At 48.0% G+C, this 27,738-nt stretch overlaps 1 protein-coding gene across 1 annotated transcript; it reads right to left on the bottom strand.

Annotated features, from left to right (window-relative positions):
• Positions 1-199: 199 nt before the first annotated feature.
• On the bottom strand, positions 200-27,062 carry LOC116945428 (keratin, type 1 cytoskeletal 11-like). Its single transcript, XM_076069290.1, has 8 exons — positions 26,095-27,062; positions 24,469-24,551; positions 23,121-23,277; positions 19,587-19,751; positions 10,274-10,399; positions 8,680-8,896; positions 7,179-7,211; positions 200-2,647 (listed from the first exon to the last, which is right to left on the bottom strand). Exons 1-8 carry the CDS (start codon positions 26,590-26,592, stop codon positions 2,544-2,546), a joined length of 1,383 nt encoding a protein of 460 aa, XP_075925405.1. The 5' UTR covers positions 26,593-27,062; the 3' UTR covers positions 200-2,543.
• Positions 27,063-27,738: the final 676 nt, after the last annotated feature.

The raw sequence follows: 27,738 nt of genomic DNA, 5'->3' as shown, positions 1-27,738 counted from the left end.
TTGCGTCTATCCACTGCTGGATGAGGGCCTCGCCAAGCCGTGCGGGTCGTGGCCGTTATTTGGGTACCTTGCTGTACACAATCACTCCAGCTGGAGTAGATTTTATTTTGTATACGGTGCCCGAACTGTGTAAAAGTCACGTGTAAAAGCATTCGTTAAATAACATAAATAAACTCCAGCACAACTCAAGCAGAACACATAGAGAACAAGAGCTTTTTATTAATGCTTGGCAAGGAATTTGAACATGCTAAACCACGTACACACACACGAGTGAATTTATGTGCATGCAAGCTTACACAAATCCAACTACATAAGGAATACATTTTTAAAAAGCAACAATTAAGTCCCCTAAGTTAAAACCTACACCTCGATTGTATGTTTAGCTTTGCATTACATTGATAACTGAACAGCATATTGTGTAGAGTAAAACACGTTAAACAAATACAGTGATGAAATATACAAGAGGGTGGAATGTAATTACATCACGAGCCATGAGGAATGCCAATGACACAACTCAACATAGTGGAGGCAATCACCAGTCTATGTTCTGTATCATGTTTTCCCTCATCATAATTTCTAATTTAGTCTTGGGTACAAAGCTTCTGGCAACTCGAGAAATGTCTGCAGACTCTCTCTAGACTGGCAGTGGCCTGCAGTTCCGGTCATGGGAATCCTCATCTTTGGTCTCTCGCTAAACAAATATACTTTAACGTTGCTTAGAAACACCACGAACAGCATGCGGTCTTCAAAGAGTTCGCTTGAGTGGTGCAGTACCCGAATGTTGTTTTCCTTGACTGCGTTTGCCACTCGGTGTCTGCAATGTTGATTTATTTGCTATAACTTCCTTTTTTCACTCGGATCCTTGTGTAGTGACTGTGCTTGTCACTGTGTGGTGCCGGGACTTGCGAAGTCACGGCTGGTAATGTTGTCATTGCGGGCAGCCCGTGGTATGGGCTGCAGTACCAACTCTAGCGGTGGTTGGGTGAGCGCGAAGGCACCGCGAGCGATGTGCGGTGCCGGCTCCCAGTGAGGGAGCGAGGGGGAGCGTCAGCCAGCCAGGGTTACCCTGGGGCATGACACTCTGGCTGACCTGCTGACACGTGACCGGACTATACTGGACGGGGGCCACCGGTGGTTCCGGAAAGCTCTCGGGAACATTCGAGAAGGAGCCCGAGGAGCCTGGAAGGTGGGCGGTGCTAAGGGCGGAGCCAGCCCCAGCCCGGGAGCATATAACGATTGCTCCGTGAGGAGCTCAGGGTTCTTCAAGTGTTGGTGTTGGAAGACCCACGTAAGGGAGAAGAAGCCTCTAGCCACGCGGTACGGGACCCAGCTTGTGGTCCGGACCAGGATAGCGAACCGCGTCTAGTTCCACCGTAGTGTGGCTAGATGGGCATTCGAGACCCGAGCATAGGTTGCGTTATGTTCGTGCTGTTGTGTTAATAAATAGTGTTGCTCCCAATATAACGTCTGCAACTCAGTTGGACTCACTACACTTGTAAAGTAGCTTACGGCTGAATGTTTCTTACCCCAGTAGACAAATACAATCAATCAAAATGTAACATCTATACATTTGATATCAATCGAGCGATTCAGCAACAGATCAGTTAGTGAAGTAAATTTCTAGCTATTGTGCTTAGTGCTGTAACATGAAAAACATTTGCATCTGAAAACGTTGGAGCTTCCATAAAACCGATATGCAGTGCAGGATTCAGTGTGCTGTAGGCAGGATCGCTTTAATTGCAGGGAAAACACGCAGAATTTATTTGCAACTTAACCGTAACCGTTGTAGGTTTTATTGGTGAGAAAAGCCAAATGGGCAGTATTTCAGCTGTTGTGGTTGGGCGCTACATCAAGCTGCCGCTGACACGCGCTGTACAGTATTCCCTTGTTATTCATAAACTTGTTATCCGCGATTTTGGCTGTCCACGAATCGCATCTGGAACTCTACACGACTAACGCATCGAGAGAGAAATAAATTGATGAGAAAATGTGATAAGATAAAATGAGAATTTCTAAACTATTATTCAGTACTTTAACATTTATTTGCACTTTGTTTATTATAACGAATATTAAATTGTTTATGCTATAATTTTCATGTATTTAATAGCTTATTGGTGTGCTTATCTAAGGTAATTCATTAAAAAGATAGGTTTTCGTAGGGCAAAATCACTCTCCGCAAAATGTTCTATTCACGAGTATCCTTGGCGACTAACGAGGGAATACTGCAGTGAACTTGCACAATATCATTCCGGTATTCTGCTACGATTTGACGCGACCAGTCTCCATTTTGTCAGCCGATGAGAATAATGTTCAGTTGGGGAGGACATGCGCCTTGCCAAAAAGGTTTCCAGTGTCCAACATCCGTCAGCTGTTACCTATTGTGGAACAACTGCGCATGTATACACGTGTCACTTTATACAACAGATACTTTTTCCCATTTAAGAACTACGCTCCATAAATTATACTGTCCAGTTTAAGTCGTGCAATTCAAAACAAAGGGTTGCCGGTAATAACTACAGGGAAGACGCAGGTATTTCCCACGTTCAAGACTTCTCGTTACTTTCAGACACCTCTTCAGACGTGTTGATCACTTCACCATCCACAATGGTCTGAGTGATGACAACTTTCTTCCTCTTCTTAACCTCCTCTGCAATGAGACATCGCCGCCGCAATCACTTGCATCGTGCACATCGGCGTGGCATAACATCCGCCGTTTACTCATTACAATAGACTAGCATTTGAACGCCTCTAAAATTACTAAAAACGCCACTCATATTTTCCTATAGCAGAAAATTCTACAGGAAAACGAGTGGTGAATTTGGTAGTTTGCATTCTACACTTATGCTTGGTTCTTTCGGTGAAGTCACGTTGAAGGGAAATAATAAAAATGAAACAATAAAACTTGGAAATCAAGTTGTCAAACCAACAAAATCATTTCTGATTCAACCGCATTAATTGATCAAACCAGTTCTCGTTGAAACCTTCTGCTGCCAGGCCACCAAGATTATATGGCTTGCCAAAGATACATAAAGAAGATACACCCCCTTCGTCCCTTCGTCTCTACTATCAACTCCCCCACCTACAAACCGGCTCGTTTTTTGTCTGAAATCCTGCGGCCTTTCACTGGAAAAACCACCTCTGCGGTACTAAATTCTACTCACCTGGTATCGACAATCAAGGGTATTTCCCTGTCCCCAGACGACCTGCTTGCCAGTTTTGACGTGGTATCCTTATTCACCAAAGTTCCTGTACCTGACACCATCGCAATTATTGAAGACTTGGTTCATCAAGGACTGAACACTGAGGTACCCCCCTGGTGAGACACTGCTTAACCAATACATACTTCACCTGGAATGGAACTTTCTACAAACTGAGGGCACCCCAATGGGCTCCCCACTATCTCCGGTTGTAGCCAACGTTTTCATGGAGAAATTTGAGACTGCCACTCTACGCCCGACCTTATGGAAAAGGTACGTGGATGACACTTTTGTCATCCTGCCACATGGCCGCCTGCTCTAGACCAATTCCTCGACCACATCAATTCCATATACCCAGCCATCAGATTTACCATGGAAGTCGAAAAAGATCGAAAAAGATGGCAAGCTACCTTTTTTGGATGTCCTAATAAAAAGAGACCTGATGGTTCAATGAGCCACTCTGTCTACAGGAAAGCTACCCATACAGATGCTTACCTAAAACAGGATTCCCATCGCCATCCATCCCAGAAGAATTCCCTCATCAAGACTCTACACCATAGAGCCCAATGCATCTCCGACGAGGAACACATTGCCAGTGAACTCAAGCACGTACAGTGAGGGAAAAAAGTATTTGATCCCCTGCTGATTTTGTACGTTTGCCCACTGACATATAAATGATCAGTCTATGATATTAATGGTAGATTTATTTGAACAGTGAGAGACAGAATAACAACAACAAAATCCAGAAAAACGCATGTCAAAAATGTTATAAATTGATTTGCATTTTAACGAGGGAAATAAGTACTTGACCCCTCTACAAACATGACTTAGCACTTGGTGGCAAAACCCTTGTTGGCAATCACAGAGGTCAGACGTTTCTTGTAGTTGGCCACCAGGTTTGCACACATCTCAGGAGGGATTTTGTCTCACTCCTCTTTGCAGATCTTCTCCAAGTCATTAAAGTTTCGAGGCTGACGTTTGGTAACTCGAACCTTCAGCTCCCTCCACAGATTTTATATGGGATTAAGGTCTGGACACTGGCTAGGCCACTCCAGGACCTTAATGTGCTCCTTCTTGAGCCACTTCTTTGTTGCCTTGACCGTGTGTTTTGGGTCATTGTCATGCTGGAATACCCATCCACAACCCATTTTCAATGCCCTGGCTGAGGGAAGGAGGTTCTCACCCAAGATTTGACGGTACATGGCCCCGTCCATCGTCCCTTTGATGCGGTGAAGTTGTCCTGTCCCATTAGCAGAAAAAAACCCCAAAGCATAATGTTTCCACCTCCATGTTTGACGGTGGGGATGGTGTTCTTGGGGTCATAGGCAGCATTCCTCCTCCTCCAAACACGGCGAGTTGAGTTGATGCCAAAGAGCTCCATTTTGGTCTCATCTGACCACAACACTTTCACCCAGTTGTCCTCTGAATCATTCAGATGTTCATTGGCAAACTTCAGACGGGCATGTATATGTGCTTTCTTGAGCAGGGGGACCTTGCGGGCGCTGCAGGATTACAGTCCTTCACGGCGTAGTGTGTTACCAATTGTTTTCTTGGTGACTATGGTCCCAGCTGCCTTGAGATCATTGACAATATCCTCCCGTGTAGTTATGGGCTGATTCCTCACCGTTATCATGATCATTGCAACTCCATGAGGTGAGATCTTGCATGGAGCCCCAGGCCGAGGGAGATTGACGTTCTTTTGTGTTTCTTCCATTTGCGAATAATCGCACCAACTGTTGTCACCTTCTCACCAAGCTGCTTGGCAATGGTGTTGTAGCCCATTCCAGCCTTGTGTAAGTCTACAATCTTGTCCCTGACATCCTTGGATAGCTCTTTGGTCTTGGCCATGGTGGAGAGTTTGGAATCTGATTGATTGATTGCTTCTGTGGACAGGTGTCTTTTATTTTTGACATACGTTTTTCTGGATTTTTTTTGTTGTTATTCTGTCTCTCACTGTTCAAATAAACCTACCATTAAAATTATAGACTGATCATTTCTTTGTCAGTGGGCAAACGTACAAAATCAGCAGGGGATCAAATACTTTTTTCCCTCACTGTACACCAAGCTCTCAAGGCTAATGGTTACTCTGACTACACAATCTGCAAAGCCATCACTCCAGCCATGAAGAAGGACCCTCTTGAGGAGCCATTCAAAACCATCACCTTACCCTATCATTGCGGTGGTCACAAAAAAAATCTCCAAAATCTTGAATAAACACAAGATCCAGGTCCGATTCAACACAGTACATAAAATCCATGATCTGGTCCCGTCTGTAAAAGATGTGATTCCAGACATACAGTACCCTGGCGTCTACAAACTAAGTCACCTCTGTGGTAGCAGTTACATTGGAGAAACCAAACGACATGTCTCGGACCGCATCCGTGAACACAAAGCAGACCTAAAACACGGTAGGACCAACACCTCAGCCGTGGCAGACCACTGTTATAATTCAGTGGGCTCACATAACATTAACTTCTCCAAGACAGAGGTTCTCTGCAAGCTATCTGGCTACCATGAGAGATTCGTTCATGAGGCTATCCACATATACAAACACAGAGACAATTTCAACCGAGAAGATGGATTCTGGCTTTGCAATCATTGGAAGGATGTGATAAACCATTTCGGGTCTTAATTGATTGTGTTCACGCTTACGGTGACTTTCAGACCACATTCCATTCTCCTTCTCTCCCCCTCCTCCGTTCCGAGCATAGATGGACTCGTCCGTCTGAACAACCGCTAGTTGCTGTCCGTGGTGCTAACGTTCAGAAAAAACTGCCACTTTTTTCAAATTTTATTGCTGTGGGTTTTCGCACCTGATGATGATTGCTCGTGTTGCAATCGAAACGTCGTGAGGATTTAATAGTTTTCTTTTTATTATTTTATTATTTCTCTTCTACGTCACTTTACCGAAAGAACCAAGAATATGAATCCCTGCAGTCACGAAAGCTTTAAATCAAAATCATTTTACACTTGTTTACCGAGTTAAGCCCCCAGACTCGTATGCAGTAGGGCCCTGTCAAGTTTTTCAAGTCAGCGGCGATGTTGCTGCTATGTGTAATCTAAAATGAGTCATTTGCAGATAATTCTTCAGATTAGGATTGCATGTTGTTGTTTTATTTTAGTTATGGGAGGAAACTAGAGAACCCGGAGGAAACCCACACAGAACAGGGAGAGATAATACAAACTCCACACAAAAAGGTGGCCAAGTCAGGAATCGAACCCAGACGTTTCTTGCCATAAGGGACGAGTGTTATCACAGCGCTGCCCTGGTTGCTGGCTCAGCACCAAGATGTGGCTGGCAGTGGTGACAAAGCGTGATGCAGCCAGGGCCCACATCTCATGTCCAATAGTTACCTACTATGTATATATATAAACTACTAACATAATCTATGACAAGTTTTAAGTCAAATAATTTACCTCGTCCAACAGGCAAAAGCATCATGTGACCTAATGGATTGACCATGGAAATCCCACTGAAATGCTTATTAAGTCATTGCAAACGGCACTTCAGCGTGAACACTAAATGTTAATCAGGTGACATATTTACACATTTTAGACCTTAGAGTTCAGCCGGGCTCATGAAATCTCATTCAGTGTCCGACTATCCTGATGAAACCGAGCTAGAGTCTGCTTGTACTAAATCAATGATGTTGCAATTATGCACTTCCAAAGGGCCATTGGAAACGATGGGTTTTGTAAGAAATACTTTCAGGCTCAGTGAACAAAGACGCCAATGATTATTTTGTGGGATTTAATCATTCAGTGAAATATCAAATGTAAACGTTTGGTTTTGTGCCACAATGTCATCGAGCTGTAAATATCAACTCACGACATTTAAGAACCCGATTTAATTATGAGTAGCTGGCCTGATTAAAACTGTGATGTCACGCCATGATCAATGTACAGCCTTGATGCGAGAAGCGCAAGCCTCTGCGTTACACTCTCATATACATAAAGCGTTAATTTAACAACATTACGCACCTTTTGTAGCTTCAGCTGGGATAACGGGTGAACCTGTGAAAACAAAAATCAAAATCAGAACCAGATTAGTGAAACTTTTTGCACAACAACTTGTTCTAGTTTACATCCAGGTGATAACTTGACTGATTTAGCGTGGAGCTATATCCAGATGTGAAAATAGAAACCCATGGCTATCCACTTCACAGTCACTACTCATATGTGATGCACACGACAGAGATACATAACACGGGTTTAACAGGTTAGCCGCCCTTACCCACACCAGGGAGAGATCGCAGCATCTGTGGCTGTGACATCACCACCGAGCGAGCCATCCATGTGTTAAGTTCAATTTCGCTATTTCCCTATATTTTGATCAACGTGAGAGTGCGTGACAATGTAATCAGTTAATTGTACATGGAAATACGTTATTACGAAAATGGATGAATATGTTATTGCAAATGTTAAAAAGGAAGCCATGAAATACAAGGCTAACAGAAATAAACTAATCGCCATTCAATTTTAGCCAGTTAATAATCTGAGGAACTTGTTAAATTAAGAGGACTCTTTTTCAAAATCCATTGACAAATTATTATAAAACTGCCACGATTTGGCAGTTTACCCAACACACCTGAAGATGACCGTTTGAGTTATGGTCGAAACGTCGTGAGAATTTTTTTGTTGTTTTATATATTTTTTATTATTTTGTTGTTTCTCTTCAACGTGACTTTACCGAAAAAACTAAGAATATGAATTACTGCAGTCACGAAAGCTTTAAATCAAAATTATTATATGTGTGTGTGTAAATATATATGACAGCCTGATGCGTGAATGACAATGGCAGCATCTTTAATATCTGCTTTGTGGAAGGTTGCACACTTTGGTCAGGGCCTTTTGAAGTTATTGACCACCCATCACTGAGAGAGTGAATGCCCAAACACGCGGCCGTAATACGAAAACAAGCTGCCCCACCTCATGTCAATGCCCTGGTTGCTCCACGTCCACATGGCTGCCACGGGGGTGGTGGCTCGGCCACAATTCACAGCGTGTGTCTCGCCATCAAGAACTGTCCACTGCCACTCAGGCCCACCAGCTCCAGTCTGCTAGTCTAGTCTCCAGTTCCAAATATCTCTCACTACTTACACTGTACATTCAAATAAAAAACGTAGTCGTGGCTAAATGAGATCTCGTTCAGGGTGGTGGAAGCCCAAGTACGGTTTAACTACCAGAGGCAGAGGAGCCTTCATTGGGCCAATAGCACCCACCACAGGAGGGCATTGCCAAGGCAAAATCAGTCCCCATGGGACAATGTTTTGCCAAAACCATTGCGAGAGGCGTGGCTGCCACTTTGAGTAATATCAGCCGCCCACCAGTACACCTTCACATTATAAGCTCTCATATAATGATTATATTATGAGAAACTCGAGCCCACCATGGGAAAGTGAAATTTCCACCGTTGGCTAGCGGTAGCTTACAGAAATGGAGCCTAGCCCCAATGACTCCACTTGTCCCTAGTTATACCCACTTTCCTCGCCCTCCAGCAGGCGCCGGTAGGTGCCGATCTCCTGCTCCAGCTTCATCTTCATGTTGAGCAGCTCCGAGTAGTCTCGGAGCTGGGCGTTGGTGGCGCCATGCACGGAGTGCAGCCTGCCCTGCAGAGCGCCGATCTGGTCGCCGTGTGAGGAGAGCTCCCGGGCGTTGTCGTGCTCCGTCTGGCGCAGCTGCTCCTCGAGGGAGCCGAGCTGCATGGGAGCCGCGCACGAAACCGTCAAGAGCGAGGGGACGACACCGCATGGGGATTTCGGTTCAGAATAGCTTTTTTTTTGTTGGATTCGGCCAGAAAGTCACTTGACAAGGTCTGTTCAGGCCCCACGGTATGAAGTGCAGTCTCAGCGCAGTCAAGTGTATTTTTGTTTACATATGTGGCGCATTTCTGGCACAATATCTGCAACTCAAAGCGCCATCATATAAATGTCAACATAAAATGAGAAATATTCTAAACAATGAGAAAAATATATATTTACAGTCTCTCCAACTCTTTTGTAATACCCACTATATCTCTCTGGCTTTCTATTTTTGTGCTGTAAATAAGGGCCATTGCCTAAAACGTCGACTATCATACATTTTTGTTATTTGTGCACCACTATCAACGCAGTATCACCAAATCTTTTGACCATATTTTTGTCGTTAAGAACCCTCCATGACCTGACACAGCCAGACAAATTAATCGTCACGTGGTGGACGAGCCTTTAACAATGCACAAATTATTATTGTTTCATCTCACTCACTGGTGAGTTGAAGAAAGAACCTGACGAACGAATTTAGCAATTACATACATGCCGTTTCATTTCAACTTTGTCGAGCATCATCAGGACAAAATCCAGGAAGTCAATAACAATCTCAGAAGTCAGAATGGACATAGATTTGGTTAAATCATTCCATGGCCTAACCCAAATATATTATGAATCATGTTATTGGTTGCAAAATCATGCATATCTAGTCACAGAGATTTGGTTTTGATTTTCGGGTTATAAAGCAGGTTCGATATCCCACCTGCTACAAACGAGTCATCAACCAACTCTATTGCCAGGTCAACCAACTCTCCATACCACTCCATTTGTCAGGGATATTTGCCTGCTCCGTGGCCAAAAAGCACTCAGTCTTTGTGCATTATACAAAAAAAACTAACAGTTGCTGAAGAGCTGTATTGTGGTCCTCTCATCTTAGGTCACCATCAAATAAATGTAGGCAGATGTCACCGACCGACAGCAGCAGCAGTGAGACAGAGGCAAATCTAGATCGGTGTTATTATTGGGACTCATCAGTGCACCACAGCCACCAATGCTCACTGTTGCAAAGTCCGCCTCTGGGAACCATATCTGCAGAGTCGACAGATTCACGTTATGGGGTCCATTAGCTTGGCTAATGCCGACGAAAATCAAATCTGTAAATTACGAGAAAACCCATCACAAAAGAATAGTGCACGGTGGAAAACGAAGACTTTTAAGCAACACGGAGAGTCGGACACTGCTGGCACATGGTGAGATCACTACCACCTAGTGGTGACTGCTGATGTTGTGCTTGCCTATGTGCGAGTGTAAACGCGTGGAATATCTCACCAGCGCCATCAGAGATTCCAGCTCAACCGTTAAGCCTTGCATCGTGCGCCGAACCTCTGCCAACTCGGCCTTGGCTGCGGACGCTGCCTGGTCCTGCTGGAAACTTTGCACTTTGACCGACTCCAGCTGGGGATGCAGAAGCATGCAATTAGCAACGTTCCTGTAAACCCCTCAAAACCAGGTCAGCCTCATGCATTCATCACGCATAGTCAGTGGAGGACCATTGCATCAAAAGTGTGACCTCTTGTGACAGCATTCGTACGAGCTGTTCTTGCTGCCATACACCGGTATCTCGAGTGATTTGTTGCATTCGCATATCACGGGGGTGTGACCACGGGGGAGGCACCATTCCTTTGAGTGCCGCAGTCCACTTCAAACATTAACCATCAACTGAAGTGCGCAATTTGCTGCTAGAGTTTGCGCATCAAGATGGAGCGACGTGTCCACAGAGTGACAGAGCCGTCTCCCTCGAACTAAGCTCTCAATTGCTAGGAGACCAGCCGCAGCTGCAATGGGTGACATTTCTCACAAAGTTGAACTATCGGATGCCAAGAAGGTGTTTTTGGCATCGCCTGTGGAAGGACTGCAACTGATCCAAATCAGCTATGTCCAGGCATCCACAGCATACAACAACAGAATTGACAAAACACAGCACTGGTAGACTTTCAATTTGGTGACCAGACTTAAACGTTTCTGGGACAAAATGCGGTTCAAGACAGCCTCCGTGTAATTCTAATACTCCTTCAGCAGGAGGGTCCCGAATTTTTGGACACTTTAATTTCACATGTAGTGCTACTACTATATGTGTTTGTCGTGTGAAGAAATGAGCGGAAGGGTGTGTTGTGTGCAGCTTGACTGGAGGGCCGGGGGAAGGAGGACGTGGGAATGTGATGAAGTCCCCATTTGCCACGTGGCCAAATGTGCCCTGGCTCAGCGGTGGCCTTGGCTGGAAATGGAGCCACAATATCATCAGCTGCGTGTCCGTGATAATTCGGTTTGCAAATAATGTTTTTATCCGAGAGAACGTTTCATGCCCCAAGGTGGCTGTTACCAAAAGCTTCTTCTCATCCTCAGAATTTAGACCAACCCATCGGTACGAGGACGCATCCTCCATATGGTGCCAGAGGGGGTAAAATATGGTGTTGGAGCACCGAGCCAGCGCTGCTGGGACCCACGGTGTTTGGAGCACCAGGTTTGATTGAAGCAAGTTCTCGGCATGTACCACTGATCGGTCGGTCACCAATGAATCCATAAACAGTTCGCTGTGTCGCTTCAGCCTTGCCCACACATTGATGATAATGTACATCAAGCGAGTGACATTCAGTAAACTGTGAATTACAGAGCACTTTAAAAAGGCATATGAGTAGTTACCTAAAAGTAACCATCGAGTACCAGACAATGCCTTCAATAAACAATTTATTCCTAAATAAACTAATTTATATCTATGGGTCCTTTTTGAAAGTATCAAAAATTAGAAAAAATAAGAATAGGCAATACAAATATATAATTCTCGACCCGAGCTATAAGTGCTCTGATACTTGTGTAGTGGGTTCACTTGAGAGACACACTAATGCAGGAGTTAACACGTTTATTCTACGATTACAATGGGGTAACTACATAACCAGTAACCACAACGGGATAACTACATAACCGGTAACCACCACGGAGTAACTATATAAACGGGTCAGGCCAGTCGGCACACTGCCTGACCCACGATGCCGAGCACGAAGACCGGAGACCGAGGAGAAGACGTAGCACTGCGGGTTCCATTTTAGCAGACAGCCCCGATGCAGCCCCGGGACCTCCCTTTTATGCCCCCCAGTATGGCCTGGCTCCGCCCTCGGCCACGCTCCCTTCTGAAACTCACCAGAAGGTTCTGGACCCTACACCACGTGTCCCTTCTGTCACCTTTGACCCACATCCTTACCCTGTCCAGTCACGTGCCCTTGCCAGCCAACCCGGCTGCTATGTCCTCAGATGCCCCCTCAATGCCAGCCACCAGAACCATGCTCCCCTACGGACCCTTTCCATAACATAGCGTACCCTGCTGGCAGGGAGCGCTACTACACTCCCAGTCCCCCTCTCTATCAGTAACTGGAACTAGGCGCCATAGTGACCCATTATATGTCACTACATTTGTATTGTACTTGTACTGTTCGCCTTGTGGCTTTCTCTAGTCTAACACTGGTGAGAGAAGGCCATAAAGAAGGCTGTTTCTGATGTAGGCCAATCAGTTTCAAAGACAATGCATATATTATCCCTTGCGGAGTTGTCACCTCACCAAACAGACGGTCAACCAACAGCCAAATCCTGACGACACGAGGCACTGCTCACGAGCCTTCGGGCATTTATTTGCCTCGTAAACATTACGAATATAACATGATTGGAATAAACTGGTGATTAAGTCATTAAAGATGCCTTTTCATCATCCTTGTTATGAGAGGCATCGGAATAAATTGTGAAGAGTCATTACGTGTACCAGGCAAACCTCTTAATTTGAGACATCAAAAAACTACTCTCCACCACATGTAGTGGTCTCAAATCAGTCCCCTAACTTTTTTTAGAAATTGGTGTAGGCCACTTCACTCAAAGAGTTAAAGTCTTTCACAGCCTTTAAGAGAGACCTTTTTTGGTGGCTCTTTGATTGGGATAATTGCGGAAATTCCTTGTTGCGCCTGAATGCGGTGATAACGCCCAGAGAGCCAATGCGCACAAACGGAGGATATTCAAACTGCGCCAAAATCGTACCTCTTAAACCTAATTGCTGCACTGCTTCCCACTGTAGTGACTTGTAGCGTCACTACCGTGTGAGCCTACACACTCATACGCGTGACATCACTATGCGGGGGAGCGTCACTACCATGCACACATGACATCATCACGTCGGGATGTGGGAATGACGTCACGGCCGGTTCGGGGGGTCTGGAGGCTGTGGGTCAGTACCGCGGGGGTTGGGTGAGGCCGTGGCACTCTGGATGAACTCAGCTGGACACGTTACCGGATCAAGGTGGGGGACGGGGGCCCCGGGGGGACCTTGGGGGCCACGTGGACAGAGAAAGTGCCTTCTCGAGAGTCTCGAAGGTGGGGGTGGCCGGGGTGTGGCCCGGACATGCTGAGGCACATATAAACGGCCTCCGCACCGGGTTCGAGGCTGCTCGGGTCCGGGATGAAGATGCCTCATGAAGACGCCTCGTGAAGAAGAAGAGTCAAGCCTCAAGTCAGCGTGGTCAACCAGTAGCCTCCTGGCTTGTCCACGCTAGTCGCATCAGAGAGTCAGTTTTAGCAATTGTTAGCGGGTGATGATATGTATTAGCGAGGATAGGTACAGTGAGGGAAAAAAGTATTTGATCCCCTGCTGATTTTGTACGTTTGCCCACTGACATATAAATGATCAGTCTATAATTTTAATGGTAGGTTTATTTGAACAGTGAGAGACAGAATAACAACAACAAAATCCAGAAAACGCATGTCAAAAATGTTTTAAATTGATTTGCATTTTAATGAAGGAAATAAGTATTTGACCCCTCTGCAAAACATGACTAAGTACTTGGTGGCAAAACCCTTGTTGGCAATCACAGGTCAGACGTTTCTTGTAGTTGGCCACCAGGTTTGCACACATCTCAGGAGGGATTTTGTCCCAGTCCTCTTTGCAGATCTTCTCCAAGTCATTAAGGTTCCGAGGCTGACATTTGGCAACTCGAACCTTCAGCTCCCTCCACAGATTTTCTATGGGATTAAGGTCTGGAGACTGGGTAGGCCACTCCAGGACCTTAATGTGCTCCTTCTTGAGCCACTCCCTTGTTGCCTTGGCTGTGTGTTTTGGGTCATTGTCATGCTGGAATACCCATCCACGACCCATTTTCAATGCCCTGGCTGAGGGAAGGAGGTTCTCACCCAAGATTTGACGGTACATGACCCCGTCCATCGTCCCTTTGATGCGGTGAAGTTGTCCTGTCCCCTTAGCAGAAAAACACCCCCAAAGCATAATGTTTCCACCTCCATGTTTGATGGTGGGGATGCTGTTCTTGGGGTCATGGGCAGCATTCCTCCTCCAAACACGGCGAGTTGAGTTGATGCCAAAGAGCTCCATTTTGGTCTCATCTGACCACAACACTTTCTCCCAGTTGTCCTCTGAATCATTCAGATGTTCATTGGCAAACTTCAGACGGGCATGTACATGTTCTTTCTTGAGCAGAGGGACCTTGCGGGCGCTGCAGGATTTCAATCCTTCACGGCGTAGTGTGTTACCAATTGTTTTCTTGGTGACTATGGTCCCAGCTGCCTTGAGATCATTGAGAAGATCCTCCCGTGTAGTTCTGGGTTGATTCCTCACCGTTCTCATGATCATTGAAACTCCATGAGGTGAGATCTTGCATGGAGCCCCAGGCCGAGGGAGATTGACAGTTCTTTTGTGTTTCTTCCATTTGCGAATAATCGCACCAACTGTTGTCACCTTCTCACCAAGCTGCTTGGCAATGGTCTTGTAGCCCATTCCAGCCTTGTGTAGGTCTACAATCTTGTCCCTGACATCCTTGGAGAGCTCTTTGGTCTTGGCCAAGGTGGAGAGTTTGGAATCTGATTGATTGATTGCTTCTGTGGACAGGTGTCTTTTATACAGGTAACAAGCTGAGATTAGGAGCACTCCCTTTAAGAGTGTGCTCCTAATCTCAGCTCGTTATCTGTATAAAAGACACCTGGGAGCCAGAAATCTTTCTGATTGAGAGGGGGTCAAATACTTATTTCCATCATTAAAATGAAAATCAATTTATAACATTTTTGACAAGCGTTTTTCCGGATTTTTTTGTTGTTATTCTGTCTCTCACTGTTCAAATAAACCTACCATTAAAATGATAGACTGATCATTTCTCTGTCAGTGGGCAAACGTACGAAATCAGCAGGGGATCAAATACTTTTTCCCTCACTGTAGGTGGTCACCACCCTATGTTAAGAATTACCCATTGTGTTAAAAATAAATAGTGTTGCCTCCCAAGTTCAGTGTGTGCGCCTCTATCGAACCATTACATTTGGTGTTGGAAGTGGCAAACACTAGGGTCTATTTACCTGCAGTGAGGCGCGATGCTCACACGCTGTAGGCAACCTACAAGGTATTCCTCGAGAGAAGAGGACGACGACGTAAATCTCGTCCCGCCGACAGCCCCGGGGATGGCAGCCCCGGAGAGCCCCGCCGACACTTCGCCGGCGACGGAGCAGCGCTGCGCGGTCTAGCCGGTGGACCCATCGCCGCCAGAGGATCGTCGGGTGACGAGCGCCCGCCTCGCTGAGCTGCTGGGCACCAGGGCTGAATTGGTCGCCAAGCTCGACATCGGGGAGGCATCGACGGGGGCGCTTGGGCCGGGACCACGTGGCAACGGTGCAGTTGCTGCCACGGTCTGGCCGCGTAAAACTCCAGCCACGCTGCCAGATCGCGCGGCAACCATTTTGGCGGGATCGCGCAGCGGGGAGGCCGCCATTTCGCCACACCCGCCAGCCACAAAGCGGGACGTCCCTGCGCTGCATCGCCGACTCCTGTTCGTGCGGGAATTCACGGCGGCTGATGGGGATTGGGAGGCGTTTAAACGCCACGTCTCCGCGAGCTGCACTTGACGAGGTAGACAGAGGAAGAGGCTTTAAAGGCGCTCCCCACATCTCTCGATGATGACGCGTTAGCGGCATTTTGCGCCATTCCGCCTGCACCGTGTTCCACGCTGGTGCTGGCCTTCAAGGAGATGGCCATTATTTACGACCCGCCATCCAGTATTCGGAACAGGTTCATGGAAAGACGGTGGGGGGAAACCGAGACGCCCTTCACCTTCGGAAGCGCCATTTTGTCGCTGGCTCAGGCAGCGTTCCCGAAATTGGAGCCGGCGGGCATCGACTCCCTGGTGATGGACAAACTGTTGGGGCTGGCAAAGGAGCTGAACGTCGCCCTACCTGCTTCGGAGGATGACGAGCCAACGTCCCTCGTGATTGCACGGTGTATTCAGTCTCGCCTCGGGTTGAAGAAGCGCTCGGGCCTCGTGGCTTGTGCTGCACAGGTCGATGGGCGTGAGACTTCCGAGGAGGACGAGTCCACCCCAGTTTGTGCCGCCGTGGCCAGCACCGGAGATCGGAGGCACGCTGCCGAGCACCAATGGCGATGTGACCGGCCTCCACGTTACCTTCCCCGGCCTGGCTCCACTCGCGGCGTCTGCTTCAGCTGCGGGTGGCCGGGACACGTCGCTGTGGAGTGTCGGGCACCGTGCCGGGGACGTTTTGGGCCACCGTCCACGTCTCCTCGTCCGCCATCGACGTCCAAGGGTCCCCAGGCGAGTCGCGGTGCACCACACATTCGGCCCTTGTTCCCACCTCACCCATCTTTTGATCGTGTATGGTTGTTACTCCTTCTTGTCGGGTTGCGCCAAGCGGAGGCTCCACGGCGTCGGGTGAGAGTTGGCCTTTCGGGCGCAACCAGTGGTCGCAGTTGGCCCGTCGAGTCGTGGCCACGGCCTGTTGCGTCCCGTCCCCGTTCCCTATTTCGTGGCTAACGGGAGCTCGCTGGAAATTTTGGGACAGATAGTGGCGGAGGTATCCATCGGGGGCATTACGTTGCAAGGGCCCATCCTGGTCACTGAATTCCTGGTGGTGCCGTGTTTGTCAGAGACGGACTTCCTTGGGAAGATAACCCTCAAAATCCTCACGGACCACAGGTGTTTAGAGTTGCCTTTGGGACGGCGGGTTGCATTCGTGTCGTCGCCCAATGATTCGATCAAGGTCTGCGTGTCGGTACAGGCGCTCGTTACTGATATGGTCACGGTTCCCCCAGGGAAGCAAATGCTCGTCCTCCTCCGGTTGTGCAGGCCGCTTGCTCGCGACGCCACCGAGGGGGGTATCGTGTTGACTCCCGCTAATAGAACAGTCCGAGCGATGGCGCTTGTGGGAGCGTAGACGCTGGTGGGGGCCACATGAACAGAGGAAGAGCCTTCTCGAGAGTTCTTGAAGGTGGGCATCGCCGGGGTGTGGCCCGGACACGCCGTGGCGCATATAAGCGGCCTCTGCACCGGGTTCGAGGCTACTCGGGTCCGAGATGAAGATGCCTCATGAAGACACCTCGTGAATAATAAGAGTCAAGCCTCAAGTCAGCGTGGTCAACCAGTATCCTCCTGGCTTGGCCACGCTAGTCGTATCAGAGTCAGTGTTAGCGAGTGTTAGTGGGTAATGGTGTGTGTTCACGAGAATAGGTCAGTGGTCACCACCCTATGTGAAGAGCTACCCGTTGTGTTAATAATAAATAGTGTTGCCTCCCAAGTTCAGTGTGTGCGCCTCTATTGAACCATTACCAATTTGTAAACACCCCGGGTGTTTACAAATTGAGTTGTATCTGCGATGACTGCTATATCGGGGAGATGAAACGACATATTTCTGACCGAATTCGCGAGCACAAATCAGATTTCAAACACGGCAGATGAATTTTTCGGCCGTGGCTGATCATTGTCTCAACACAGCGGGTTCTCATGACATTGTTTTCTCCGATACCAAAGTTCTCTGCAAGGCTCCCGGTTATTACCAAAGATTTGTCCATGAAGCCATTCAGATTTACAAACATAGACACAACTTCAACCGAGAGGATGGTTTTAAATTAAGCAACCACTGGAAAGATGTCATAAACCAAGTCAAAACTTTAGCTACCTTATAAGCGCACAGCCTTTTTTACCATTTTTCATTGCCCCCGTGCAGTGAACCACCGCTTCCCCCGAACCCTCAACAAAACAAAAGACGGATTAACTTGGCCTCATCGTCGTTCCCTGCTTGGCTCCTCCCCCCCACCTTAACCTGTAGAGCGCACCACTTGATGCAGCTATCTTGCTGTGAATGTTCCACCTGAAGACGGAAGCTTGTGTTGCCTCCGAAACGTCATGATTTGATTTAGTTGTTTTGTTTTATTTTTATTTTGTTTTATCTACGTGACTTTACCGAAAAAAACAAAGAGTATGAATCCTTGCAGTCACGAAAGCTTCAAATCGAGAATCATTACTGTAATTTCCCGTATATAACCCGCGGGTATACCACTTTTTACAAACAAAACAAGACCCTGCTGGGTATATGGAGGTGCGGGCTATCCCAAAAATATTTTACACGTGTGACATGTCATAACTCGTTTAATGTTTCCATGGTAGTACTATCCACTAGTCAACACTTACCTTTGACTAAAGCACTGCTGAATAAACCACTCACACTAAAATTGCACATGTTATCACGTTTTAAATTATTCGAATTGTTTGTACAATGAAACGACAATGTTTGAAGTGGGCACACTTTGTTTACCGTGATACTTTCAGTGGCTGTAGGGGGTGCGAAAGTTTCAGCTGAGGCTATGGATTACACAATGGGAAAGGCCTTAACAAGCGTCTACCAGACGCGGAATCATAATTGCTGAATCCCTTAGGCCGCTGCTATTAGCTGAGCACTAAACAGTCGTGACCATGAGCTTTGTTTCAAACTTCCAATGGCTTTGTTGCCAGGAGGCAATGACGTTACCATAGTGTCGCTATTGTCTGCGCAGTGCGCAATCTACCAGTGCTAAAACTGTACAGGGGTAACTACCGGTCGAGTAGCTGTAATATGATGAGGTCGAATGCTGGTAAGCCTAACAGTATGCTTACTTACTAATCTACCAGTTATGTGTTACTTACTTATTGGATATTTACTTTTGTTACTTATTTACTGTTTTAAGTTCACTCGTTTCCGGTTAGTTTGTTTTCTTTGTGCACGTTATGATTTTAACGTGAACAATTGATAGTGGAATGTATTACAATTGTAAACGTTGTATTAATATGATTGAATGAAGCTGCAGTAATGACGTTAAAGATATGAATGCATGCGGGGTATATGGAGGTGCGGGCTATCTGAAATTTGTTTTACACAAAACGCTATTTTTGCGGGGTATATGCGTATGCGGGCTATATGCGGGAAAATACGGTACACCTCTACAGGCACCTCCTTGCCACCGTTTCTGGCGAGTGCTCCGCGCGACTCGCCCTGGCGGCGAGTGCTCCGCGTGACTCGCCCTGGCGGCGAGTGCTCGGCTCACCCTGGCGGCGAGTGCTCGGCTCACCCTGGCGGCGAGTGCTCGGCTCACCCTGGCGGCGAGTGCTCGGCTTGACTCACCCTGGCGGCGAGTGCTCGGCTTGACTCACCCTGGCGGCGAGTGCTCGGCTTGGCTCACCCTGGTGGCGAGTGCTCGGCTTGGCTCACCCTGGCGGTGAGTGCTTGGCTTGGCTCACCCTGGCGGCGAGTGCTTGGCTCACCCTGGTGGTGAGTGCTTGGCTTGGCTCACCTGCTTCCGGAACGCCTCCTCCGCCTGGCCACGGCTGCGAGCAATGAGTGACTCGTACTGCTCACGCATGTCGCCCAACATCTTCGTGAGGTCCACCCCTTTGGCGCTGTCCACCTGGATGGACACCGAGGAGCCTTCCACCTGGGCTTTGAGAGCTCCCAACTCCTGCAGAGATAAAGACAAATGGGAAAAAAACTCGTGACAAGCACCTTATATAATTCCCGTCCTGAGCTTACCTTTTGTGATCGCTGGCATTTTTGCGCAAAACTGGCCTTTATCTTGACATTTGGCAATGCTCACTCAAGAGCGTCAGATTATTTGCCTCGTAAAATTACGAATAAAACATATTTGGAATAGACTGGTGATAAAGTAATTGAAGATGCCATTTTATCATCCTTGATATCAGAGGCATCTGATTAAATTGTGAAAAGTTATCACCCTTTGGAGGCACCAATTCCGCACGTGTGGAATGTCCCAAAAAATAGCCTGGTTAGGGAAAATCTGAGCGATTGCGGAGACTAAAAAATATATATAAATATTTACCAGATAAGGCTTACTGAGCTGTATAGCTCTTTTTCAGAAACGACCTGGCTACAAATGACAGCTCAACCGGTGGCTTATCAAATGTAAATATATAGCAGGAGTCAAATACTCGAATAGACCCATTCTGCCACTGTTGGCATCGCAGCGATGGCTGTGATGGGTGATTTAAATTGCGAAGAGATTGATGAGTTTGATGATGTTCATAACGATGAGGTTGATATCTCTGAGGTTGATTATATTGGTGGTAATAATTTTTATGATGATCATGATATCACCGCTGATGCTGTAGCAGTAGCTGCTGCTATTGATGATGGACACATGGCGTTTATTTGGGAAAGCCTCACCGTGCGTTTCCCATTTCAGATGCAGCTCGAGTACCTGAAGAAAACCTACGCATGTGAAACTGTAACAAACTTCTGCATGGAAAAATTAAGAATCCACTTTCTGTCCTGTCACAGACCACCACACAGCCCACAACGTGTTAGAGCTTTACAGATCTCTCATTAATTATGACCCCTTGTCTCCAAAGTGATGGACTATGGGCGTCCACCATTACCAATGTGCATGCACCGCACCAGTCACCCACCTCATGGTGAATTGACCCAGGATCAGATAGCACCTGCCCCTGCTATGTCAGGCTACAGAGGTTTACTGACCTTGCCAGGGTGACTGAACGGCTAACGCTCTGTGCTGCAAACCTGGCGACCTCAGTTTTTTTATTCCTGGCTCAGGCAAACTAAAGAATGTTTTTTTTCTTCCGTGAACACAAAGCAGACCTAAAACACGGTAGGACCAACACCTCAGCCGTGGCAGACCACTGTTATAATTCAGTAGGCTCACATGACATTGACTTCTCCAAGACGGAGGTTCTCTGCGAGCCATCCGGCTACCATGAGAGATGAGTTCATGAGACTATCCACATATACAAACACAGAGACAATTTCAACCGAGAAGATGGATTCTGGCTTAGCAATCATTGGAAGGATGTGATAAACCATTTCAGGTCTTAATTGATTGTGTTCACGCTTACGGTGACTTTCAGACCACATTCCATTCTCCTTCTCTCCCCCCTTCTCCGTTTCGAGCATAGATGGACTCGTCCGTCTGAACAACCGCTAGTCGCTGTCCGTGGTGCTAACGTTAAGAAAAAAAACGCCACTTTTTTCAAAAAATGTATTGCTGTGGTTTTCACACCTGATGATTGCTTGTGTTGCAATCAAAACGTCGTGATAATTTTATTTAACTTTTATTATTTTATTATTTCCCTTCTACATGACTTACCGAAAGAACCAAGAATATGAATCCCTGCAGTCACGAAAGCTTTAAATATAAATGTTTTTTTTATGTTACCAGGTAAGGCCCACTGAGCTGTATAGCTCTTTTTCAGAAGCAACCTGCCCACAAATGATAGCTCAATGAAGTGGCTTATCATGTGGAAATTTATAGCAGCCAAATACTCTAAACGCATGTTTCTAAATGTGGAGGGAAAAATCTACATGAGCACGGGGAAAACATGCAAACTCCAAATATACAGGTGCCAGGGTCAGGATCGAACCCATGACCTCCTGTATACCGGGCAAAGTATTTAAAATCTCGCCACCGGGGGCACCCTATACATCAGTGGCAGCCTCCCATAGGTCAAATCCACTCTAACTGGATGTCTGGTGCAGCGTAAATACGTCAGGACTGGAGAACACGTTTGTCATAACGTGAATTTGAGGCAAGGGTTGGTGGCTCGCAAATATATGGAAACTAAGGCAGCTTGTGGCGTGGGTGATGGTGGACCATTAGCTGCAGGAGCATCATCCTCATTGCTGACGATGATGGCGATTGTCATGGAGTTAAGCGATGTCAATTTGGGAGGCATTGTGGGTGTATCTCCAGAAACTCGTCATAGATGTTATCATATCTATGGTACCTTTTGCAAGTATCTAAATGTAGTGTCATGAGTTCTGGAAACATCGGAGGCTGATCTTGGAGGCAACACTTTTATTCACAATACTCGGCAATACAGCCCCGGCTCACTCAGGGCAACGGCCCTTCTATATCTACTGCCTGGGGAGGTACTGCCTCCGGGCTAACGTGCCCTAACACGGGACCACTACTCTGGGTCCTCCGGCTATGGGTGCTGAGGGGAGGCAACTCTAATCCGACCTAGCCAGTGTGCGGGTTGCGACCACTGGCCCACTCGGACCTGGCCCTCACAAGGACGTCAGGCCGGGGGGGGGGGGGGTTCCCAGGGTCTCACCACTGAGCCACACAGAGTTCCGGCCCTTACAAGGGCAGCGGAGCTAGGGGTCCGAGGGTACTAGCTAGCTGGTCTTCTTGCTTCTGTCTTGGACTGGCCCTGGACCCTTCCAGGGGTCCGGCTTTTATACACAGCACCGTTGCGTCAGCCCTGGCTCCGCCTACCTTCCAGAGAGTTCCAGAGGGGGCTCCGGGGGATCCCAGGACACCCCGCAGCCCCCTCCTGCTCTGGGGCTAGGGAGATAGCGACTACCCCTGCTGGACTATGTCTGCCCTTACAGGTAAGTGTACACAGCCCATTTACATCGCTACATAAATGCTAAAACAATAAGAATAGGCTTTACATTTCTGGCAATAAAAAGGTGTTAAGATGTTCAAACACCAAATAGATACATTTTGCAAGCTATCAAAAGGCCATGAAGAAGTTTAGTTCAGTTCAGTTTATTTTGAAGTACCCTGTGAACTAAGAAGCTTTTAAGAAGCTTGTGTCTGGTGTAGGCCAATCAGTTTCAAAGACAATGCAAATATTATCACAGCATGTTTTTTGCATGTTTTGCCACAAGTATTTGTAGAAAATGCAGACATGATGCCTTAAAAAAGGTATCCATTTGGCGTTTTGAACATCTTAACAGATATTATCACCATCATCATCCTCAGCAGTGTCACTGTAAACAGCGTCTATCGTCGGCACGAGTACTCCTGCACGTGGTCTTGGGCTTCAACCCGGAGTCCCGGGGGCCTCACCTCCCTGTGGTTCCTCTTCATGTAGGCGAGCTCCTCGTGCATGCTCTGCGCCTCGCTGGCCATTGCATCCCGCGAGCCCGTGTACTCGTCCAGCAGCATGTGCAAGTTCCCGATGTCGGCCTCGACGGAGCTGCGCAGAGCCACCTCCGTCTCCCACCTGCACACACAAAATACAAAGATCCCTCATATAGCCTTTAACAGACTATTGGGCAAGTGCTGTAAGCGAGTAGCACATATGAAGGTCAGAATGGCACACGAGGGGGTGGGTGGCCAGCACCATGCCCGGCCGGAATTGTTTACCGAATAGCGATGTTGACACATCGCACTCAAGTACTCATTTGAGGCCGAGTCGACCGAGGGGAGGTCCAGGACCGGTTCAGATATTCGCCACTGGTATTGGCCGTAAGCGGAAATCAAACTCTGGTCACCGGGTTCGTTATGCTTGCGGTTAGCTGCTACACTACCGCTCCCCACACACACACAGTGAGGCACGCATATACAAAGACAAACATCCCACATATAGCCTTCATAGACTGTTGGAGCAAGTGCTGTTAGCGAGCACCTATAAAGACCAGCACAGCACACGAGGGGGTGGGTGGCCAGAACCACGCCCGGCTGCCTTCGTCTCCCCAGAGCACAAAGTACTCAATTAAGGCTGAGTGGACCTCGGGAAGATCCATGATCGGTTCAGAAATTTGCCACTGTTATTGGTCATGAGCGGGAACTGAACTCTGGAACTGGGTTTGTAGCACAGTGCTCTAACCACTGTCCCACCACTCCCCACTTTGTCTCTGCACAAACACACCAACAGGGTTGAGCACGCTATTCTAATTTAGTTATATTTTACGTCATGTCATTTCATAAATATTAACCTATTCTCAAGTTAATATTTAGCATCATTTCACGTACCAAATGCTGCCAGTACGAATGCCCTGGGAAGAAACCTGGGTCGCCACGACCATAGGTCCCGCAGTCAAATAAAAAAAACTCAATAAAATAACAATAAACTCAATATTTCAAGAGCATGTTAATACGAAGCTGTGCTCGTTAATGATTAACGCCACAAAGCAGCCCTTCAAGAGCCGCGTGCAGCTCTGGAGTCGCGGGTTGCCAACCCTCTGACCACGATCCGAGGGGCGAGAGCTCCAGCGGGGAAGGTGGCAGCAGCCTCTCCCGTGGTGCCGACCGAAGTTCTGCTGCCAGAAAGGGGCACCCCGAAGGGAAGCGGTCTCCGCCAAGCGAGCCGACCCCGGCGGTGCAATCAGAAATAGCTGCAGTGGAGCTCCCCCGTTTGTCCGGCGAGCCGAAGTCTCGCTGCATGCCCGTCGCTCGCAGACACCGCACTCACTTGCAGCGGAAGTCGTCAGCGGCCAGGCGTGCATTGTCCACGTCCAGGCCGATGCGGCCGTTCTCCAGCACCTGGGCCAGCATCTGCGCCCAACGTGCACGCACCGACACAAACACCGCACGACTGTCAACCATCACAGACTTTCGGGCGAAATGCCATTCGCAGTCGCCTGGCAGCCTTTTGTTGCCACGGACCACACGAGGTATTTGCATTTCAGGCTTCGTTGACCTCGGGAAGACTCAGGAGCAGCTTTGGATGCGAGTTCTCGCCGACGCTCATTGCCAGGGATTGAACCCATGAAGCTGAGATTAAATGCAGTGTTGAAACCACAACTGCACTCTTTCCTACAACACAATTTGCTTCGGAGATGTATTTAAATATTAAAAGATATTCCCTAATATGCCGTATCGCTTTAAAAGCGCGCATTGTCAAGTGTGCATTGCGAAGTCAGAATTGCAGTATTTATACTGGAGGAATCCGATGAGCTATAAACGTCTTCTTCACAAATGTCCAGTAGACAGCGAATTTCAGATACCACCGTAGAGGGCGGCTCAGAGTGCTCGTGACACAGAGGCAGCTGCGCTCAGAGCCTGCTGGGGTGGCAGCATGGTGGGCTTTGCCTGCCAGGATAGGGATGGTTTAGTTGTATTTATGTGTTTAGGTGATTTGTTTACCTTGCCTGTACTTTGCACGGCTATCGTGTTTTTGTATTGTTTGTTGCTGTAATGTTCTTACCCACCCATATTGGACATCTGTGAAAACCAGCTTTATAGCTCATCGAATTCCTCCAGTATAAATAAACATTCCGAATCTGATTTTACCCAAGGGTGCAGTGGCTTCATAGCCGTGACACCTGCTGTATATTTGGAGTTTGCGTGTCTCTCTCCCCTTGGTCGTGTGGATTTTTTCACCAGGTCCTCCGGTTTTTCCCTCCACATTTTGAAGAATCAACACATTTCGAGCATTTGGCAGCGAAAGAAAATGTCCACACGATGATGCATATCATTTGCGATAGTCTGGTCATTTCTGAAAAACATATCTGTATAGCTCGGTGGGCCTTACATGTTAAAATAAAAATAGAAAAAAAAGAGTTCGTTCGTTAGTTTGGTATACGTATCGCATCCATAAGACGTTTTTGGGTTAGATCGCGTAAATATAGAAATGTGTCGTTAAAACCCTCCACCACCCGACACAACCAACTAGTGAGGGTTGTCACGTAAACAGAACGTGGCCAATTCGTCACTAGTACAGCACACCGGTGTGTTGGAGAGCCAAGCCACAACATTTACAATCTGAGTACGACGTTTCGCCAGTAATTACAACTAGCTTTATCAGGCGACAGCCAGATTTGTGCAGAAGTCCACCTGTTGCGTTCCTTATCTAGAGGCGTAGATGTGTTGACCACGCAGCTGCGCTCTCGCGCAATGCGAGGGGGGAATTACTGAGGCAACGTACATCATGCATGTGCATTATGCGAGCCCTTTGAACTTGTCCTTCCTGTCTATTGTGTGTATTAAAATAGCCGGACCAACGTTAATCCCTATTGAAGTACGCTGCCCTTTGTTAGGCAAGTGATGCTCATTTTATCGCCCCAAGAGTGAGGGGGCGATGTTGGGCACGCCCCACCTTGGACCTGAGGTCAGCGATGGCCGCGAATCGGGCGCCGTGGTCCTGGACGATGGCCCCTCGCACGCGGAGCAGCTCTTGGATGTTCGCCTCCGTGGTGGCGTTGGCTGCCTCCAGCTCCTTCACCTTGTGCAGGTATCCCGCCAGCCTCTTGTTCAGCTCCTGCATCTCCTCGCGTTCTCCGTGCGCGTCCCTCAGGGGGGTGCCCGGCCAGCGGCCCGCGGGCTCGGGCAGCGCTACCCCGGCTGCCCTGGCGCCGCTGTAGGAGCTCGCCAGACCACCGCGGGCCCTGCTGCCCCCAAGAGACATTGAGCTGAAGCCGCGAGTGTAGCTCGACATCTTCAGCCTCACAACCGCAGCGACGACAACGACGGCAACAGCAGCCGCTGAGCACGGCTGAATGAAGAGGCAGGGGCGGATGTAGCTACAGCTGGCGCCTCGGGCTGCGTGGTGCTGATGTCGCGGCGAGAAGCGGTGGGGGGGCAGCTGCTGCCGCATGAGTTGAGCGCCCCCCGCGTTTTATAGAATCCCCTTCGTGTGGGTGGGGTGGTGTCAGGGCATGGAGAGGAGGAGGAGGAGGCGCTTCATTGGTTGAAGAGGTGACGGGCGGGACGGTGGCCACGGGAGTGAGGGAGCCCTGCTGGTCGGTGTTGCTGGTGGTGGCCGTGTGCCCGTGTTGATTGGCTTGGTAATGATCCCCCAGGCACCTCGCGTGCATCTCAACAGAGCCCTCTGCTGCGCACACACAGAGAGAGCGAGCGAGGCGCAGGCCGTGTCCAGCCACTGCTGGACTATTCAGCCCGCCACATACCTTTCGATCGTGGGGGTTGTTTGAGTTCGAGTTTATTTGAGATGTAAAACTACACTGAAATTTTACCAGGTAAGGCCCACTGAGCGAAATAGCTCTTTTTGACAAGTGACCTGGCCACAAATGACAGCTCGACGTAGTGGCTTATCATGTGGAAATTTACAGCAGCCAAATCATCTGGACGCATGTGTCTAAATGTCGAAGGGAAAACCGGAGAAAAATCCACGCGATGTTACGCGGATGATCCCGTTTAGCCAGTTTCCCGGCTATTGTACAATGAAGATCCGTGGTGCTTGAGGACAACAGGAACAACATAACATAGACATCAATATTGCAGAGACCGAGTACTGGGTCCTGAAGGAATATTGCACGACTGAACCTTATGGCGGGAGCCGGGGTCCCATAAGCATAAACTGCGTTGCGACGTCATTTGCCTGTTGAAGGCGAACGACACGGCAATCTAATCCTCTCGACGAGCTCGACACGACGCGCTAATCAAACTTTCAAAGTTGTGTTTCTTCTGCGCATTCATCCTCGCTGCATGCGCTTGGACGACATGACAACAGAATGGTCCGTGCCAGGCGGGTCGCGGCGTTTATGTGCGCGGTGGGACGGAGTCGCCAACAATAAATTAATTACGATTTTGACTTCCGTTTATTCGGGACCCCGGGGTCCCGCCATAGGGTTCAACTAACAAACGAGGTCATTAACAGTCGTGAACGAAACACGTGAAAGGAAAAAAAGGAAGTATGAGAGCAAGAGACGCCAGAAAGAAAGTTAGGTACAGGTGCAGGTTTTAATATTGATTTGAAGTTTGCAAGTATGCTGTGAGTGTT

Source organism: Petromyzon marinus, chromosome 24 (assembly GCF_048934315.1).
Source record: "Petromyzon marinus isolate PM22_M1 ecotype Great Lakes invasive population chromosome 24, UKy_Petmar_22M1.pri1.0, whole genome shotgun sequence".
NCBI classification, from domain to species: domain Eukaryota; kingdom Metazoa; phylum Chordata; class Hyperoartia; order Petromyzontiformes; family Petromyzontidae; genus Petromyzon; species Petromyzon marinus.
The sequence above is the reverse complement of the archived record's forward strand: the minus strand, read 5'-3'. Positions and strand labels throughout refer to the sequence as shown.